The sequence below is a fragment of the Urocitellus parryii genome, chromosome 10, assembly GCF_045843805.1.
Source record: "Urocitellus parryii isolate mUroPar1 chromosome 10, mUroPar1.hap1, whole genome shotgun sequence".
NCBI classification, from domain to species: Eukaryota; Metazoa; Chordata; class Mammalia; order Rodentia; family Sciuridae; genus Urocitellus; species Urocitellus parryii.
Window position 1 is genome coordinate 88,534,049 of NC_135540.1, and position 21,616 is coordinate 88,555,664.

At 34.4% G+C, this 21,616-nt stretch overlaps 1 protein-coding gene across 1 annotated transcript; it reads right to left on the bottom strand.

Annotated features, from left to right (window-relative positions):
- Nucleotides 1-339: 339 nt before the first annotated feature.
- On the bottom strand, nt 340-17,019 carry LOC113178380 (albumin-like). Its single transcript, XM_077803530.1, has 15 exons — nt 16,913-17,019; nt 16,158-16,215; nt 15,122-15,254; nt 13,137-13,348; nt 12,467-12,599; nt 11,599-11,696; nt 9,683-9,812; nt 8,531-8,745; nt 7,353-7,485; nt 6,171-6,268; nt 4,760-4,898; nt 3,946-4,169; nt 2,465-2,597; nt 1,789-1,857; nt 340-480 (listed from the first exon to the last, which is right to left on the bottom strand). Exons 1-14 carry the CDS (start codon nt 16,989-16,991, stop codon nt 1,816-1,818), a joined length of 1,827 nt encoding a protein of 608 aa, XP_077659656.1. The 5' UTR covers nt 16,992-17,019; the 3' UTR covers nt 340-480; nt 1,789-1,815.
- Nucleotides 17,020-21,616: the final 4,597 nt, after the last annotated feature.

Below are 21,616 nucleotides of genomic sequence, written 5' to 3' on the forward strand. Positions count from 1 at the left end.
TTTCAATTAGTCACCTTAAAAGCCATCTCTCTTTTGTCTCTCACTAGTTCTCAGAGAATCCCAGTAGAAGGAAGAGACAGGCTGTAAATGCCCTATCAGTGCCACAGGTGTTATTATTTCATAATGTTAAAAGGCTGTTTTGAATGTTTATAACCCATAACTCAGATGAGAATTAACTTTTCTTTTCATGAAGTAGCCTCTAAGGAACTAGAAGTCCTCTGCTAAAGTGGGGTGAGACCGAAAATTGAAACTTTCACAGATCCACAGAATTTTCAGGATGGAAACACACTTTTGGAAAATAACAGTCCTGGACCACAATATTCGATTCTTTTCATTTTTTTTTTTTATTAATTTCAACATAGAGCAAAGAGGTCAAATGTTTGAAAAAAGTTGTGTTTCTTAGAGTGTTGATTTTACATCAGCAGAAAAGACAAACAGATGGATGAAGTCTTAGTCTCTTTCTCTTCTTCTCTGGTCAGGCTGAAAAACAAAAAGAAAAATAGAAGAGCTGTTTGTAAAACGTCATATATTTTTCCAATCTGTTACAACTAATGCTAAACTGCTTCGATTGTCTTTCTACAATTTCCACCAGCAGAAACAACTTAAACCTTCCAAAGCTCAGCTGGGTTCCCCTTCTGCTGGGCAAGGGCACAGGACACACCAACATGTTGTGAAGTGCCCTCTTCTTCAGTGGTTCCGCCAGACTCAAGTCAGAGGCCTCTATGACCACTCCTCAGGGCTATCTAGCACCTACTCTTACCTAAGTCATACCTAAACAAAAAATATCTGCTCAAATTTGGAAACCTAGGAAGAAATTTGTTCCACTTAGGACTGAAACACATCACATTTGGGAATGAACAAATTTTTGGAAATACAAAATGGCTATTCTGGCTGGGGATATAGCTCAGTTAGTAGAGTGCTTGCGTTGCACATACTAGTCCCTGGGTTCAATCCCCAGCATCACCAAAAAAAAAAAAAAAAAAAAAAAAAAAAAAAGAAAAGAAAAGAAAAAAGAAAGAAAGAAAGAAAAGAAAAGAAAGGAAAAAAATCCCAAATGGCTATTCTTTGTTTGGATGCATAAGTAGTATTATATGGTTAAATAACCTGGTTTTACCAATACTTTATTTCATTGCTATTCTATTTTTTAAATTCTGTTCCAAAAAATTAACCAAAACATAGTCAAACATGTTTATGCTTAAATGTCTATGTTTTAAAGTGGGCCTTTTGTCGTAAGAAGAAAAATTCGATTATATTTTAGCATGTTGACACATTGAAAATTTAGAAGCATGTTATTCATTCTATACTGGAAGTTCACATAAGATAGAATTCTTATTAAATTATTAGGTTGAACCATGTGAAACCATTGATATTCAACTGTTTTTAATCTGCAAAATGTTCTTTCAAATGGTTCTAACTCTAGAATCTCTGCTGGTGAGGCATCACTGAGAGGACTCAGCACACAGTTCATATATGTCAAAAGAGGACAATAGTTAACCCTTGCTGGAATTTTGAAATATGACTCCACCTCTTACTAGTTTGGTTGCCCCTTAGGTAAATATATTATGTAACCCATGCCTTTATGTGTCTATTTATTCATCTACAAAATGAGAATAATAGAGTACCCAACTCAAATATTTTTTTAGTAATTATATAAGTTAATATATACAAAGAGCTAAAAGTAGTGGTTGGTACTTATCAATATGACTGTTGACAAATGTTCAATCATCTTTGCTTTTCTAATAATAACGATTATAATTATTTTTTAAAAAATATAAAGTATATAGTTACCTGAGATGCTTGCGATTGTGATGTTTTTTATGCTAAGGCACCTTGAGTTGCAGCAACAAGTTTGGGGCCCTGAATACAAAGAAATGACAGATGTTGGGAAAATATTAGCATTTTCATAGAGTACAAAAAAAAATAGCAGGTTATATAAAAATAGGTGATATACAGCGAATGTACCTGCATCATCCCTTTAATTCATATTAAACTACCAGGATCTCTACAAGGAAGTTCACCAACAATCACCCTCCCCAAGAAAATAAGAATATATCTATTGTCAGGGTATAGGGGTGACTATTAAATGATTTAGACATTTAAATGTCCATTCCCACCTGAACTAACTTGTAAAATTCAGCCAAATGAGAAGATAGCAATTTGGGGGAAAATGTTTAAATTAATGCTTTGTTTTCCTGACCAAAACATTTTAGGCCTTATAAATATGTCTATCTATTCATACCGATTACAAATTTGGAACAGAAGAGACATTACAAAAATTTAATAGTAGGCCACGGTGCAGCAGGAGATAAAACCAAGAACTACTAAACTCATTTTGTAAGACAATTATTCATAGAATAAGACCTCTGCTCCACGCATCTTTCAAAACCTAAATCCCTGACCTCTGACCTGACCAAATGCACAAAAATGAAAGTTGGAAATATTAAAATGAAAGCATCTCCAGCACCTCCTCGGAGAAGCAGGCCTCCTTGTCGTCAGCCTTGCAGCACTTGTCCAGAAAAGCTACAAAATCCCCCATCACGGTTTTCAGTTGATCCATTGTTGCTGTGGGCTTGTGTTTCACCAGCTCAGCAAGTGCTCTGCATTTGAACAGAAAATGAAAGACACAGCAAGGAAAACTTAAGAATATAAGAAATATGAAAGATATAAGAATGGCACATAACATTATAAACCTTGCAGGGCACTGTGGTGCACACCTGTAATCCCAGCAGCTCAGGAGGTTGAGGCAGGAGGATCACAAAGTCAAAGCCAGCCTCACCAACTTGGGGGAGGCACTTACCAACTCAGCGAGACCATGTCTCTAAATAAAACATAAAATAGAGCTGAGGATGTGGCTCAGTGGTTGTGCATCCCTGGGTTCAATACTTGGTACCAAAACAAACAAACAAAAGATTATAAATCTTGGAGCCAGGCAGTTCGGGGCTTGAGGCCAGGCATGCCATTCTAACTTCATATGAGATTAATAAAATCCACTTCACTAGGGCTGGTGGGAGAATCAGATAAGATAATCAGTGCAAATCACTCAGTGTCTTAGAATTTCAGTAGATCTCCAGAAAGTGTGTGTCATGGCATTTAGATGTTGTTTAGATTTTATGAGCTATGCCTCATTGACTTTATAGCTCTTGAATGGTTTAAAATGATCTCTAAATTTTTAATGACCTTGAACTTCATTGAAAAATCCTCTTATTTAGGAATCTTTAAAATTGGTCTGTCACTTTTGCCCTATTCAAATTTAATTAAAGGGAGGTTACAGGAGTTAAGACTTCCAAACAAGTGGAAGGTAGTGTTTCCCTTTCATTGACAAATGAAAAGACAACAGTGTGTTGTGTGGGAATAATAGGTTTTATAATATTAGTTTTAAGTCTCTATCATGACCATGGGTGACCAGAGATCACAGCAACTTTCTGTTGCTAAAGTTCATGCTATTCTCACCCTTTCTGACAGCATTGAGGAGTTAAGCCTCAAAACTCACATTTCTAGATGTTTTCTATTCAATTGTCATTCTCAAATGTCACATCACAGGGTTTTCTCTCACCTGTGGGGTCACTCTAGAACAAACTTAAAGTACCATTTATGCCTAAAAATAAATCTCCCTATGATTTCTACAACTAGTTTTCTTCTAGCCACAAATTTATCAGTTAAATGTTAAGCCTTTTCTACTGGACCTAGCCTATAATCTTATTCTACTGGGGTGTTCATCCACAATATCACTATGAATAGTTGCAGGGAAGAATCTAATATAGTTTTTGCCCTCCAAGGGAAAAAAAGCCATTCATTTTATTCTTGACAATTTTATCAACTTAATAAGGCCAATACTTAAGTACTATCCTCCAAGGAATATAATCAGTACATGAGAGGGTTTACTCCTTTGAATTAACAGTTCTCTTTATCAAAACTACAAACATGTGATAATGAAATACTGCTCACGTTTGTTTCTTGATTTGTTGCTCAGTCTCTGGAAGTGTGCATATGTCTGCATGGAAGGTGAATGTGTCAGCATGGAATTCTTTGGGAACATATGTGTCATCAACTGATAGAGCAGCAAAGCATGCTCTCTTGTTCACAAAGGACTCAGAGCAGCACTTGGTGACTCTCTCACTCACTGGATTCTTCTCATGCATCACACACACTGAGTTCAGGATTGCAGTCAGCTGAAGAACAGGAAGGAGAGCAGAAATTCAAAAGAGGCAAAAAGTCCACGAACACTCTTTTTCCCACGCACCCAAAGTTGTGACATATTAAACTAGTAACAATGAATCCAAACTTGACTGAGGCAGCAAAAGACTATCTTTGGAACTAAACTCAAGGGACTCTTTAACATTGGCTCTTTTAAAAGTAAATCTAGATGTCTCAATATTCTTAATACTCGAGATGATTCACAAAAATAATTGAAGGTGATATGCCCTAACATATGTGTTAGATTGAGAAAGAAGTAGTCTTCTATTGGCACATGAAAGAGAGAACCCCAAAATGTAAATATTTAGGAAATTCCAGACACTGAATATTCATGGATCCTTTTTAAAAACAAGCTATAACTTTGAGATCTTATCTAAATTCTAACTTTGGTAGTCAAGAAAATATAGGTGACCAAGTTCTGCCCACACACAAAAATACATAGACACAGATATACCCCTGCTAGTCATGTACACACGTTAGTCCACTCCTGCCTCTAAAAGTTAGCTTTGTCAATTTCATAAGATGACAATTCAGTATTAAAATTATTATATTTTAAAAGACTCACATAGTCTTCAACACAGGGTAGTCTGTGTGATTCAGGAAGCTTACAGCACTGGGTGGCCACTTTTCCTAAGTTTCTTGAAGCCTCCACAAGAGTTGGAGTTGACATCTGGGGTGCTTTCTGAGTATGATGAATTACAAGGCTGTTGAGAAAAAATAAATAAAAATAAAAAGTCCATGTGTGTTTAGCCAAATAATAAACCGTCTTTTTCTAATACAGTATATTAAGCAGAGAAAATTCAAACAAAGTTAAAATCAACTAATATGCTCTTGTTTGCCATTCATAGAATTATGTTTATCCCCAGTACCTGCTACCAAAAATTACCTTCATCTTCAGAATGATGGCTTAGTGTCAGAAAAAGACTCGGTCCTGTCCAATCATTAAACATGGCTTTGAACATCACCTGCACAATATAATCTCAGGAAGGTTAGCTACCTTATTACAATCCAGTGGCATTAGTATACTTATTATTGCATCTTTGGTTCGTTCATTAAATTCTTTTGAGAGTGTAACATAAACCAGGACTATGATAAATTTGAAAGAGGTAGGTGAAAAATGGGAGGAAATATCCCTGCCTCAGTAAGAATGGTGCAAGGATTAAATTGAAAGTGATAATACAGGCAATGAACAAGGCATGTTATCCAGCATGTAAGAATCACTTATAAAGAATCCCAATCACCACGTAAAGTCAATGTAAGACTGTAATCTACTTGATGAAAGAATCTATATATTATTCACTATTGTTAGCCCTGCGCTATAGTTACAAGAGTGCTAACGATGTATATAAACTGCACAATAAATTCCTACTGAACCATGTGTCCCTTTCTTCTTTCTTGACTTTTCCACCATACATAAGGGCCTATTAAATGTAGACCTTACTTCAGCATGAACTTTTGTCTCTATCTCTTCTGGGAAGGAAATTCCACAGGAAAACAAGGTCATGACCATCAAAGTCTAATGTACCTTCTGAACATCCACTCTTCCCACCAATGGACCAATAGGAATGCAATTTCCCATATTAGCTAAGTCCATATTGTCTTTTTTTTGTGTTCAGCTTTTATATTACTTCTTGAACTACTGCTATTCAAGGCCTACTACTTCCTGCTCTGTAAAATGCTGCTAGGGTTCATTTACTCACATAAATTATTGATGAGCCAATATTTGTCACTAACCCTCCCAGCCTACATACTCCCAGTCTCAAGAGATTATTTTTTAAAACTGTACATAAATAGAGGCCTCTGCATCCCATCAACTATATTTTCTCTACTCTCCAGACTTTCTTGATAAAGAGAGTTTAGAAATATATGTGTATCTTTGCTATTAAAAGTCATATGCTAGGCAGCCTATATATGAAGTATTAAATAATAGCAAATTGGTCAAGGAAAAAAGTCAGTGAACAAACAAAACTACTTACACATTTTGGAATTTATATTCCCCAATCTGTTCATAGAGATCACAGTTTTGCTTGACTGCATTCTGAGGCTCAGTCACAAGAGGCTCAAATTCCTCAAACTGGAACATAAAAGACTCCATTTATATATCCTTCTGAGGACCAGATGCTGGTCACTTTTTACCCCTTCCTTCTTTCTGCCCAAAACCACATGAGTAGATGTTCAGTGCCACATCTGTCACATCACATCAAATTGTTTCTCTTATTTAACAAGACTGTATAGTGAATGTAGTTAAGAATCTTCAGTCTCTGGAGTTCAGTGGCTGGCTTTGGAGCCCGGCCACCTGACTCTTTTTCCAGAGGTGCAGCTTTCTTACCAGTTCTGAGATTCAGAATCCTCATCTTCACAATAGAGGTAAAAATAGTGCTCACCACCCTGAATTGCTCTGGGAATCAACTAAGCTAATGAAATTAAAATAGCACCTAGTCCATAGTAAAAGGTCAATAAATGCTGGTTCTGAGTATTATTATTACTATTATTATTATTAGGCCATCTCTCGAGTTGGATCCTCAGTTCTGAGGAATGTTGCTCTCAGCATCAGTTGCAGGACGGTGCGTGACATACAGCAGCTTCTTGGTAGAGGAAAGAAAGTCTTTCTCTAATTCTATAACAGTTTGGAAACCTTTAATATATACTAGTAGGCACCCTAAAATCCTCCAGAACAGGTGTATTCTAACTTACCATCTTGTAAAACATTTCCTAAACCTTCTCAAAAAGATTTTAAAATAATCTAAAGAAATAAGTTTCATAACCTCCCTAAAGATATTACCTCTAATACTTGATATAAACTTGGATCAGCTTAACTTTCTTGATATCTAAGTTAAATCTCTCTTAATTGACATTTAAATTTACCTGACCTTATTTGGTTCTCAGGAATATTGAAAACAAAGAAAGGATGGCCAAGATTTTGTGAAATTAGAGATTACTGTCTTCATATCTTTCTTTTCTAGACCAACTGTTCTAAAATTTATTAAGCATTCTCCTTAAGGCTATTTTCCTAAAATGTTTAAGAGCACAGAATTGAATCCATCTCAAGAAAATATCTAAAAATTGTACTGTGTATCATTTCAGTCCTGCGTTGTTTTTCTTTCTCATTATTAGAATCAGCAAAGAGCTGTATTCTTCTTTCCCTGCAGGACACCTACCACTTTGCCATAGCATGCAGGAGGATCAGCTTCAGCACAGCACTTCTCCAGTTTGGCTTCATATGCCTTGGCAATTCTCAGCAGCAAGAGGGAACCATACTCAGGGTGCCTTCTTGAATATTCATACAAAAACCTAAGTAAGAGGAACATAGATTTAGTTGAACCAATGAGCAAGAATGTGTACATAACTCACTCCAAGTGTGACTCATATTCCCAAGGTCTGAATTCCACTAAACCCCATGCAGTGAAGCTTAGTGGCAAAGGACTTGGGTTCCTTCTTGAGCTCAATTTCTGATTCTGCCAATTATTGTACTCTCTTACATTTGGCAACTTATTAAAACTAAAAATCCTTAGTTTCCTCCTCTGTATATTGCGAATGATAATAATATTCAGCTCATATGTTGGGTTATGAGATATACATGACACAATGTGTCTAAAACATATACTGATATCTTAAATATTTCATGAATCATATCTGCCACTTTTTATGCATATGTAGTTTGATTTGGATTATATCTCAAAAGTATTGTACTAGACAGATATGTTCTTAAAATTTTCTTTTTTCATTTTAAATTATTGGAATTTTTATGATATTATTTAGTGGAAAGGAAGCTATTGCAATCTAACAATAAAATTGTAAAACTTGTCATCATTCTTATTGATCATATATCATCATTTATCATCATTTTTACTTAACTGCCTTGCTGTACTACTGAACTTTTAGCCTTTTCATTCAAGTATGAAACACTTAATGTCAAATTCTATACTTTGTTTTATGCTTCCTGTCAACACAAAGATGCACATATAGATAGATAGGTTAAGATGATTAATAGGCAATATATATGTTCGTATATATTTTAGATATTTAAGAAGTACCCTATTCATGAATGACTGAACAAGTAAATGTTATGTACATAATTAATATACATGCAAATATTTCTAGAGATGTCCCTAAGGAGTAAGGAACATTGAGCTTTTACTATGAATATATACTGAATGACAATGTTTGAAATTAATTAATTGTTTCAACCTTTAAAGACTGGGAGACAATGGGTCAAAGAAGCATCCCAGGCAACATCGAAACTGTAGTAACTCCAAAGGAAAGCCTAGCATATATTCCTAAATCATGATCTTGATAAATCAAGCGCTATGAAAATGTAATTCCTTATCTAACTTACGTGCCCAAAAAGATATCTTTTGCCTCAGCATAGTTTTTGCAAACATCCTTAGCCTCAGCATAATCAGCTGTTAGTGCTGGTAAGTCAGCAAGCTTGTCATCCAATTCCAGGTCAATGATGCAGTAGTATCTTTCCAACAGGGGCTTAACACAACATTCTCCCACTTTCTTGGAGATTGTATCTTGATTATCACAAATGTAATTGGCAAGGGTTACCTGTGAGGAGGTCATCAATTGTTCAACATAAATTAGCTACACTTTGTCTTCAGATATTTGTGATGTTGTTGAACATGTTCACTGTATTCCAAGGCTGTTCATTCATAACTACTGTGCCTCCTATGAACACACATCCTCTGTCAGTACTTCTGAGGCTCTAGGCTACTAAAACACACCTACTTGATCAAAATACACTAGTTAGGAACCAGTTATAATTTATTAGTTTATCATAATTAATTAATTAATCTTAGCTATTTGTCTATTTTATATTTCCACTGTAGAGGCAGGTAATTTTTTAAAATGAAAATTCAAGTCTATTTTTTCAATATTTCCCTCAAAATAAATGCAGACATTTTGAAACCAAATAACTAAGTAAAGCATGAAAGATTTTAACAAATTAGTCAAGATGACAGTCATGAGTTTTGCTTATATGTATAAAATATCTGTCTTAAATTTCCAGGAAGTGTCATGATAGCTCAAGATTCTGATATATGCTCATTATTTTGAATCTTTGAAGAAAAGGAGACAACACTACAAATTTGGGGAAAGAGACCATTTTGGGGGAAAATAGAGGAGGAAAATGCATTATTTCCAAAGGTCTCTTGAGAGTAATGGCCCTTCTCCAACCCAACCTTCCCCTGCCCCAAATATGTCAGTAACCAGCTGTCCTCCTTCACCTTCAGCCTAGATTCTCATAGTATGACTGAAAGAGGTTACAAATGGGTGAAAGAGTTTTTCAGATTATTTAGTAATTGGGATAGTAGGGTTTACAAGAAAATAGCACAGAGAAGTAAAAACTGGAAGACAGAGCAAATGAAAGTACAGAAGACTAAATCACCCATTGCCAGTTGTCCCCAGTGATGCTAAGTATGCTAAGTTTATCTATTCTACCAACTTAAGCATGTAAGCTACAAATGGAAAATTAATGGCTCTTTACCCTGTCATGTGTACTTTCAAGCAGATCACCACTGCAGGATTCCTTGATGATTTTAGTAAGATCTGTTGCCATCTTGGTAATTTCTGTAAGTTCAGCTTGGGGAAATTTCCGGCTCAGACGAGATATTAACCTAAAAAAAAAATCCCTCCATCAATATATTCTAATCAGTAAATAATTGATGTGAAATTCCTATGAAAATGCCATTTATAACAAGGAAATTCAAGACAGACACATAGAAATTTTTCTCAATTCATTAATTATTTTACTGCTAGAGTTTAACCAAATGGTGTTCTTTTTTCTTGTTTTCTGAAAATTATGCATTGTAAGAGTGTAGGGTGGATGGAAAGCTGATAATTCATAAAATCAGCAGTCAAAGAAGAATTCTGAAGGGGGCAACAGTGTGAGGGGCATCAGGTATGGAGCCCCAATCTTCTTCCTGATCTGACTTCATATCTTCGTAACAGTGGGAACACAGGCAAGTTACTTAACTCCTCTGAACTCTAGCCTTCTGGGTGTCACAACATCACGCTAAATTGAAGGACTATTTTGAAGATTAAATTATATAATGCATGTAAAAACATTTTATAATCTGGAAAGTATCATAAAACTCTAGTTACCCTTTTTTCCTTCATTAAAACACATTCAATATTAAAGTTCTTCAAGAAAATTAATTTCAATACTTCTACATAATGAGGGAGTTTTTATTAAGCATACTTTTACCAAGAAATTGATCCAGCACAGCATCTAAGCTCTCTGACAAGATATAAAAGGCTAATGTCATCATTCTTTCCAAAAATCATTTCCATGTTGTCTAAATCCAGAAATAGGGACTTCTTTCCCAGAACCAGTCATTGCCTGTGTAATGTGCATTGGTTCATGTTAGGGGTATTTTGTTTATCAATTTGGTTGTATTTTGTGGTTTCGGTGGTAGGAATGAAAAGCAAAGATAGTTCAATTGACAGTTTCTAGAGAGCATGCATAATGTCTATTACTTTAATTTTATCTCCTGGTATATAGATTCATTGTTGATGACAAGTGAGGGGTTGGAGAAGCAGATAATAATTTTCTTAGTCAGATACTGAATGATGTTCTCAGAATCAACTAATAGTATAAAAACAGGGGCCCAAGCAAAAATATGAGATTAAGGGCAGAGTTGAAGCTAAGTGAAAATTATGAGTACTAATTTGGCTTAGTTGGTGACTGAATTTAATTATAGGACATAACAAGAGAAGTAGATGCTTTCAGATCATTGTGGAAAAGAATAAAATTAAATAAAAGACCCTGACAATAGTGACAATAGCTCTATAAAAATAATACACCATAGAGTATGTTTCCTAGTCTTTTTTTAACATTATAAATTCTTTTTTAATTAATTAATTTATTTTAATTAGATATACATGACAGTAGAATGCATTTTGATTCAATGTACACAATTGCAGCACAATTTTACATTTTTATGATTGTACACAATGTAGCATCACACCATATGTGCAGCCATACATGTACCTAGGGTAATGACATCTATCTCATTCCACCAACCTTCCTGCCCCTATGCACCCTACCTCCCTTTCCTCTCCTTTGCGCAATCAAAGTTCGTCCATTTTTTTCATGCCTTCCCCCTCCCCATTCCTGGTCTTCATAAACAAATAGAATCCATGTCTTTCTTTTTAGGACAAAAATGATAAAGTTTTATTAATTCTTTAACAACTTAGAAAAATAAGACAAAAGTAATGTCAAGTTGTTCCTTATGTTCTAATTTTCATCTCTAAGAAATTTTACCTTTTAGACAACAATGACAACAAACTGTATTTGTAAACACTGGGAGAAATGACACATAAATGTATACTTTTGTCAATGGAACCATTATCACTTGTACATTTTTTATAAAGATACAAATTGTGTTAAAAAATATTTACCATGCTTTTAAACCTCTTTCTCCATATTTCTCAAGAACGGTACACTTGAATCTATCTTTGGCAGAAGAAAGCATTATTGTCTTCCTCAAATTCTCAGTCTAAAGAAAGAAAGCAATTTGAAAAAAATGAAGAAAAGAAAACTTCTATACAAAACACAACTTCAAAAACTCAGATGAGACTATGCCACATTCAATCTAAATTCCCAAGTACTCCCTTTGGGAAATAATTATTTTGCTTTGTAACAGGAAACATTATTCTGGTCATAGTGGAAGCCTCTAGGTAGTTAAAATCAGCTAGGGCACATTGCCAGAGAAAAGGCTTCTGAGAGAAAAAGTATATGCTAATATCCCAGGAACATATAACCTAGCTGAGTTCTTAATGTTGTGCATAATCCATTTGAAGTCTCTCCTCTGACAACATCAACAAACTCCCCAGAGAACACAGTGAGGCACACAATAAATACTTATGGAAGGAATAAATGAGCTCTTGCAGTAATACTCTCTACTTCGAATTCTCTATCCATCAAAAAGTCTCATGAAAAATAAAGCAAAACTGTGGGAACTGTGGGCCCTTGCTGTGCAATTTGACAAATACTTCCTTATAGAGAGAATCACCATAACAAGGGGCAGGACATTTAACTATGTGCTAAGTGATCCCCTCCATCATATCAGCACTTCTAAATCTCAGAAAGAGGAAGGAAGTATAGGAGAGGCTTTCAAAGAGAATAAAACTTCTTTGGAAGACATAAAAGTAAGGCTCTTTGTACATGTAGGGAAGTGTGTTTAGGAGAATAAGGTTTTTCTAAATCTAGCCACAAGATGTTCAAAATTTGACAATGCACTATAAATTGGTTCTTTTTGGGAAATACCTTTGGTGTCAGGCATTCTCCTTTATCAGCAGCTTTGCAGCATTCTGTCACAAAGCCTTTATACTTTTCAGCAAAGTACATGACTTTCTGGCCACATAAGTAAGGATTTCTCCTGGCAACTTCATATACAAAGCTAATTTTTAAAGAAGATAACAAGAAGTCATTTTTCCATACCACACAATATTACAAAATAATTACAATCAACATTCTCCCAAGAGCCTCCAAAACCCAAAGACATGTAATGTACCACTGAAGCTCAATTTGCACATGATGCCCTTGTCTTTTCCATTCTTTAAGTCAGTGAAAGGAAGGGATGAATTTGTGATGTATATGTATATGGATCACATATAAATGGTTAAATTTGGGGTGATCTAATATAGCTGACTAAAATTACAACAATCCTGAGAATAACTATATAATTTTAATATATATATAAAAACATGTCTCTTTCAAATTTTCATATGGATCATACCTGTTTCAAGATCAAAGAATTTTGGTTATATTTTTTTGTTGTGCAGAATTTTGTGATGTGAAGTTTTACTTCTTTAAAACTCAACATGAGAACAAAACTTCTAAGTTTTAATGTTGGAAATGGTTTGTGGTATGGCACTTATTATATAGAGTATTGACTTACTCCTTAATTTTTAATTTTGAAGCATGGATTACTTACTGTCCTAAAACGTTCTGGCTACTTTCATCAAAGGAGATGCACAAAGCATCAGAATCTATTGAATGAAGTGGAGGGATGTCAGGATTATCTTCTTTGTGCTTTACCAGGCATTGAAATCTCTCAAGGTCTTGTTTAGCACAGCAGTCAGCCATATCACCATAGGTATCACGAAGAGTGGCGATTTTGCATGTTTTCTCTCCAAAGATAGTATCCTAAATGAAAGAGAACATTCTTCACTTTTCTGGGCAGGACTTTATTTTCTTTATTACCAAAAAACAGCATAAAAATTTTACATACTGTTAAAGCTTGGTGAAGAAATCATCTACATTGCAAATATGTATGGTATTTCATATATCGAAACATCGCAGAGGACTCCATGAATATGTATGAGGTAAAACATAAATTTAAATATGAAAAATCTTAATGAAATACAAAATTTTAAACCTATCAAAAAAGGAAATTGTACAAAAATTCACTTCCCCCATTAAATTCCCTTGATTTAACTATGTATAATTGTCATAAAAATCAATTGCCACAATATTACTTATGATGAATAAAACTGAAGGGCAAAAAGAGAGTTGATGGCTCTCAGGAACATTACCTTTCTATGCTTGTTACCTGTCACTAGAGAAACTAGCCTGCAGTGCAGCACGTGAATTCATCTTAGGGAGGAAATACTCAGATACTTTCTCACTTAATCTGCTTCTTTTTGAGAGACTCAACTTTTTAGTAGATACATTTACAAATTGAGGAGTACTACACATTGTTACTGCATTAAAATATATAGCTTTTTTATTCTAGAAATATTTCTTTCAAAGTATTTCACTCATTGAATAAATCCTTTTCTTCCTCATTCATTGTTATTATATAAGTAATTGTAACCATATGGAAAACTCACTGGTCTAGATAGAATTTATTATTTTTTAAATGCACTTTAAAAAATTCATATGTGGAAATATATAATTGGGGGAAGTTAAAGTACTTATTCTGCAGCAGTGAAAAGTGCATCCAGAGAGAAACAAGAAGAGGAAAGGGTCCAATGACAATATGAACCTTGTCCCTACAGAGGCATATATAGGTTGAGTGGTGAAAGAAACATAGGCCTCTTATTTTAAAGATGTATTTGGAAATAGCAAATGTTCAAGTTCTTCAAAAGGATTGAATGCCTTGTTTATTATTTTATGTAAAAACATTAATAACCCTAAAATGATGAATAAATAACTATAACTGTTATTTTGCCCGTAGCATAGAAATCTGTTGGTGCTTTCTGGAAGTAAAAATCATGCTATTACCTCAAAGAGATATTAGACTCTTGTATTCAGTTGGGTAAAATTTACATTATTTAGTCAAGGTATGGGAATAACTGAAGTGTCCATCAATGGAAAATAAATGGATAAAGAAAAATGTGGATGCATAAAGAAAATGTAGTATCTATATACAAGGGAATACCATTCATCCTTTAAAAGAAGGAAATTCTACAATTGGTACTAATGCAGATGATCTTTGAGGACACTGTGCTAGGTGCAATAAACCAATCACAGACAGACAAAGACAAATGATTCCATTAATATGAGGTATCTAAAATAGTCAAATTCACAGAATCAAAGAATAAAAAGATGGCTGCCAGGAGCTAGGAAAAGGAGGAAATGGGGAGTGACTAATCAAGTGGCATGAAATTTCACTTAATCAAGATGAATAAACTGTAACAATTGGCTGCATAATATTGTACCTATAAGCATCAGTAAAGTATTTCACACATAAATGTTTAAGAGGATAGAACTCCTATCAAGTGTTCTAACCACAATAAAATAAAATCAATAAATAAACAAAAATATATTACTGATATTACTTATCAGTCCATATGAAACTTTTGAGTATAGCTTACAAATTCAGTCACTTAATAGTAAAGTTTTAAAAGAATCTTTCCTTTGAAATACTCTTAATAATTTAAAGGAAAACAATGAATCCTCAAAATCAGAACTTACAAGTGGTTTGTTACAATCTGCCCCGAATTCATCAGCAACACATGCTTTTGCCAAGTCAGTCACTTCAATTGTGAATTTTGCAAGATCATCATATGAGGTCTTCTGGAGAAACTGAGAAAAGGTAACCAGAACCCTGAAACAAAAAACACAGAAACATGTAGCACAATAAAATTTTAACATAAAACAAGTTGCTATGCTAGAGAGCAAATCACTTATGTGTCTATAATCAATGTTTCTATATCTTTCTTATAATTATCCAGAAAGACTATTCATATGAGGTATTGTCTGAGACCTAATCAGGCACATGTGGCTTCCTAAGTAGGGAGGATAGTATTTCAGCCATGTCCAAATGTGTATGGGTTCATGTCAGTAGAGACATACACATAGGGCAAACTAGAAAACTCTATACCAAATAGATTTAATTGTCAAGACTGGGCTTTATATAAACCCTTTGAATTATTTAAATGAAAATAAAAACACATACCTCATTTAAATGGGCTGTAGGATCGTAATTTTTACTAGATTAAAAAAATATATTAAAATGTTCCCAAGGAACCTCAGAACAATTTGGTATGTAAAGGGAAATTAGTAAGTGAGCTGCCAAAGGAACCATGTATTAGTCTTTCCACCATTGTTCCAGAGTTTCTAGGTAGTATGAGAATTCCAGATTTTAACTTTTCAATACAGTAGCCATTAGACACATGCAACTATATATTTAAATTATTTAAATTTAATTAATATTCTATTTAAGTCTCAATCAATTAAAATTTACATACTTAAATGAAATTTAACTAAACTTTAATACAATTTGACATTTTATTTCTCCATTGCACTTTAAAGTACTCAACAGCCGCATGTGACTAGTGGCTACCACATTAGATAGCACTCATACGGAGTATTTTCATCGGTACAGAAAATTGTATGGGGCAACAATGTTCTGAAATCTGAACCCTAATGACAGGAGAAAGTAAGACATTTAGAGTATAACCAATGTAATCAGAAACGTTAAATTTGACTCTTCTATATTTTAACTTACAGGCCTTTGAACTCTTGCTCTCCGAATTCTCTAAATCGTTTAATAATCTCACTTTTGCCTAAGGGAAAGGAGAAGAAACAAAACAACATGTGTTTAAATATTGAAGCAAACAATTAATTATATGATATGTTTCTGTATTTCTTTTCATTTGACTTAGGTTATTTATTTGTTACAAGATATTGGGTTCTGATTCTTACAGAAAATCTTAGGATGATGAACTATATCTTCTGCATTTAAAGAAGAATTATTCAATCACAAAGAATATTATTTTAAATATCATTAAATATAACTTTATATTCTAACTGTATAAAATCTAATGTTCTCATAGTACTTATGAACAGCAACTGAGAAGACAATCTAAAAGTAAATATAAGTGCAAATCCTATTTATATTATTAATAACACAAGACTTTTTCTATTCTAAATAAAGCAAGATCCATTAGGTAGGCCTTGGAGATTGTTGTGAATCCTATCTTCTTCTCTGTTCTATGAAGTGTAAGTCACTCTGCCTGGCATTTCTTCATTCGAGAAAAGAAATTACATTCACTAAGTAATTCCCACCATGTTGTTTCTCCTTAAGATACTTGAACTATATTAATTAAATAACCACGTAAGCATTCACAAAAACAAAAAATCATCACATTCTAGATATGAAAGCTAAAGGAAAACTTAATTCTTTAAATACATGTGGGCTCACTGAAACTTTTACTAGGAAAAAAAAAAAAACGTTGTACAAAGGAAAAACAGAATTCTTACCTGCTTCTCTACGAAACACACCCCTGGAATAAGCAGAGCTGAACAGAAAAAGAAGGAAAATAAAGGTTACCCACTTCATTGTGCCAAAGGCTTGTGGGGTTGATAGAAAAGGTAGGATGAATGCAGGGAAATTAGCCCTAATATACTTCTTTAGCCAATAATTGTAGATTATTAACTAGACTCATCTTTGTATTTCATTGGCTCCCAGCTGATTACAAAATCATAAGATTCTTGCCAAAAAAAATGTTTGACTAGATTCCTTGCATATGTTTGCCATCTGGAACTGTTTTCTCCAAGACACTTTGTCAATTTATCAAAGTTATGTAAAACATCTTATCAAATTTTACATAACAGTTTAAACGATTTGTACCTATTATTCAAGACCATGTTCTATATCTGCTATTTCTCATTTGAATATTTTGGTTTGTGATATTTGCAAAAATACAACTAACCCAATACTGCTGCTTGGAATTGAGTTAAGATCCAAACTGCATCTACTATTAATTCCAAGTATGCTTTTTACTAAAGGTAATGAGAAATTTACACAAAGAGACATCTCATGGGGGTTCTACTTTTTTTTTTTTTTTGAAACTATCAGAAAAAGTCTGACTTTTGCCTCAAACACAAACTAGGAGAAAAGCATAGCAACAATGACAACTAAAATAGATATTAACCAGTCCCATGATTCCATCCTAGCTATGGCCTAAGTAACAAGCCAGTTATTTAACTAAATAATTGAGTCAGTCAAAATGCCCCATAACACATACAGGTACAGAAACTAATAAATACTCAAGAGAAGTATTATAATGAAATATATTTTCTATGACCTTATATTAAATAATTATACACAGAAGAGGCTAAAATAACTGAGAGAAACATAGGAGTTTTTATTGTTGTTTTTGTTTTGTTCATTGATTTTTGTTTTTGTTTTTGTTTTCAGTGACTCAAAGGAGTACTTTTGACATTTGTATTTCACCACTATGTTATACTTTATATTTTTGGAGGTAAACTTTTGTTTTCATTTTCTTCTTCCTTAACTAATCACAAATGGTAGAACTGATTTCCAAGAATGAGTCAGAATGTTTAGTTCGTTTTGAATTTCTTTGATTTATATAGCCTAACTAATAATTACATTGACAAGCATTCTTGATTTACATCTAGAACATTCAGACTTACCCAGAATGTTCCTGTATGGCAGAGACATATATCTAGTGATATAGAAAGCTGTACTGACTTGATACAAAACTATCAAGTCATACCCTGTGATAACAATTAAATTCCTTTATTTTATGTTTATATACAACATTTAAAACCAGTTTTGCTGTTATGACAATACCATTACTTCATTTACATATATGCACATTTGTTAGCAAAATAAAATAAATAGAATTATCTAATGACAAATTTCTACATTTAAATAGTTTTTAAAATGCACACTTTTAAGCATAAACTTTAAGAAGTCTCTGGATTCTCATACTAGGTAATTTTTAAATCCACTCTGAAGAGCATACCCCACAAGCCAATTTATTTAGCATTCTCCAGGAATGGTGTTATTACTATGTTATAGAGAAAACCAAAGCAGCTATGATCTCCAGTTTTCATATTACAATTAAGTATACACACTATTTTTACTCAACTAAATTAGAGAATAATTTTTTAAGGAAAATTGGCAGTTGACCTGTTCAGAAATCATCCTTTTTATATTTTATACTGCACTATAATGCATTTTCTGTATCTGAAAGTATACAAGATCCACCTCAGCAATGGAAATTGAGGTCCTTTGGTAGGCACACCCCTGAATCTAGGCTTGTTACTGGACAGAGTTCCTGCTCCCAAAGCCTCCCCACCAGGAAACCCAAATGCCTACCAGTTTACCCTGTCTTGGATTTCCTCTGTTTCCTTTTGAAATAATTTTTCTGTTAGGAGGAAAATATCAGTGGTAGACTTCCTACTCTATTTTCAGCTATTGTCAGTTTCTTCATTTTTTGGTACGATTTTATCCATGTGTGGAAGAAAAAATGAAATACATTTCAAATCTGTAGCCTAAGCTTATCAATAGTTGCCCACAGTCAAAAGTGCACCTGGTCAGGTTTCAGTGCCTTGTGGCCTTGTCCTTTTGTTTTCCTGCCCTTTCTTCCTTTGTATCCCTGTGACATACTTCAGGAGTAGCTTTTTTTTTCTTCTTTTTTTTTTTTTTTAAATCATTTACACTAATGTTAGGAAACTTGACCACAGAAAGGGCCTACAGAAAGGAGACAACTCATTGAGAGGAGGCAAGTGCTGGGTCAGTGCTAACATTTTGCTTCAGCAAAAGTTGAGATAGAAAAAAACGCTTCATTCAAGAATGAGAAAGCAATTTTTGTTGTTGTTGCTATTTTGACCAGAAAAAAATAAAATGAAGTCAGTGTTGATCAAGAAATATTACAAAGGTGTATTACAGAAAATAATCTGCTATTCTAACTTTGTCCCTTCACTGTTGCATAATTGTGAATGGTCAAAAACTCTATGTTTACACTTATTGTGTTTAGTTCTTACCAAGAAAAGTGTTACATGACTTCAAGTACATCCATGCAGAGTCAGTTATTTGAATTATTTTGACATTTATTAACTTTGCTAGGAAAAAAAGTGTAAAAAATTAAAAAAAAAAACATATTCAAGTGATCAATGAAAACCTTATGTATGTCTGAGTAAAACTGCTAGTTGAAAGAATTGCCACCTAATAATGGTTATTTTGGGTGAGAGAGCTCACACTGTCACACTTCTTAATCCCCTGTTGTTTTGGTACCCAAATCTAAATTCATATTCTTGGTGATAGTTGCTCATTTAGTAAAAGATAATTTTTACCTACAGAATTGTTTTTCGAAAACAATTATTTTTCACAATTTTATATTCATTTAAACAAATCTTTTCAATAAAGCACTGTTGTCTAGGTGTTTACACACACACACACATACACAGACACAATCACCATCTTTGGCTAGTGTAATGGTTTGATGTGAGATGCCCCTAAAAGCTCACATTTGAAACAATGCAAGAAGGTTCCTAGGAGAAATGATTGGGTTGTGAGAACCTTAACCCTATTAGTGAATTAATCCCCTGATAGGAATTAACTGAGTAGTAGGATGTGACTGGAGAAGGTGGGAATTGGTGGCATGGCCTGGGGTATATAACTGTATCTGGAAAGTGAATTACCCCCCCTCTCTCTCTCTCTCACACACACACACACACACACACACACACACACACTTTTTTGATCACCATATGAGCTGCTTCCCTCTGTTATAGTCTTCCACCAAGGTGTATAGCCTTTCCTTGAGCCTGAGGAATGGACTGAGATAAAACTGTAAACCTCCAAATAAATTTTCTTCCTCTAAAGTTGTTCTGGTTGGTTCTTTTAGTCACAGTGGTAAAAAAGCTGACTAAAAAAGAAATTGTTACTGAGAGTGAGGCTGTTGCTGTGACTTATCTAAGAATATGGTTCATAAGTTTTGGAGCTTTTGGGAATTGGTGGGAGGTTTGAGATGTTTAGCAATAAAAGCTGGAAATACTTTAGATTGTTGTAAGTGGAGCTTAATGACCAATTCTGGTGGGAGCTCAGAAGACCAGAATGCCAAAAGGACCATAGACAGTAAAGGCAGGAATCAATAGGGTTCAGAGAAGAAGAACTCTAGTGGAATTTGGAGTAGAGGCCATTCATGTTATGTTCTGGCTCAGAAGTAGTCTGCATTTTGCCCATGACTTTCTGTGAAGCTAATTTTAAATGTGATGGACTTCTTAATCTGGTGGAAGAAATATTCAGGTAGCATAGCATTCAGGCAGATGTGTGGATATTGATGCCAGTTTTTAGCCAAGTTTATTGTGATAATTAGGAACAAACAGCAGAGCAGAAAGATTTGAAAAACTTGGACTTGAAAGGTGAGAGTAAACCTGGGACTAATTGAGTTGCAGTTGTTAAAGACATTACTGCCACTAAAGAAATGCTGAAGACTTTGCTCAGAGACAATAGGAAAGATGGCTTGAGGGCATCTCAGGAATTAGCAAGATCATATCCATCTCAGACTCAAGTAAGTAAAAGTAAAAATTCTCTTGAGACCAGTGGGGCATCCTTCTTGCACAAGGGAGCTTAGGAAGTTTTTTTAACATGCTCAGCCACCCACATAGTCAGAAGCTGCTGCAGCCAGTGCCTGGAGGTTTGGCTATTGCTCAAGATGACAGTAGAACTTGGTGTCAACCACATAGTGCTGGTTCTGCAGCAATGCAGGATGCTGAAGTTAGGGGGTCACCCGAGGTTTCCAGCAAGACTTTGAAGGAAGACCTTGGAAGTCAGATTAAGTGCAGCAGAATCAGAGCCTTGGAGGCACTCCCTGAAAATGCAAGGTGTGGAGATTTGAGGAGGAAAATGAAGCTGTATTTATTGGAGACCCCCAAGATTAAGAAATGCCAGTAATGTGTGACATCAGCCTAGGAAAGCTGCAGGAATTGAGCTGAGACAAGCAAAAGAAGCCACTTGGGCTGAAACCAACAAGGACACAGGGATGGAGTTACAGAAAGTGAAAACCTCTCTCTCTTCTCTTTGAAGAGAACATCATGCCACGTGCTCCAGATGTAGAACACAGAATTATAGGACTTGTTTGCCCAGTTGGATTTTGGTCTTACTTTGGTCCCATCCCTTTTTTCTATGCCCCTATGTTTGTGAATGGAAAT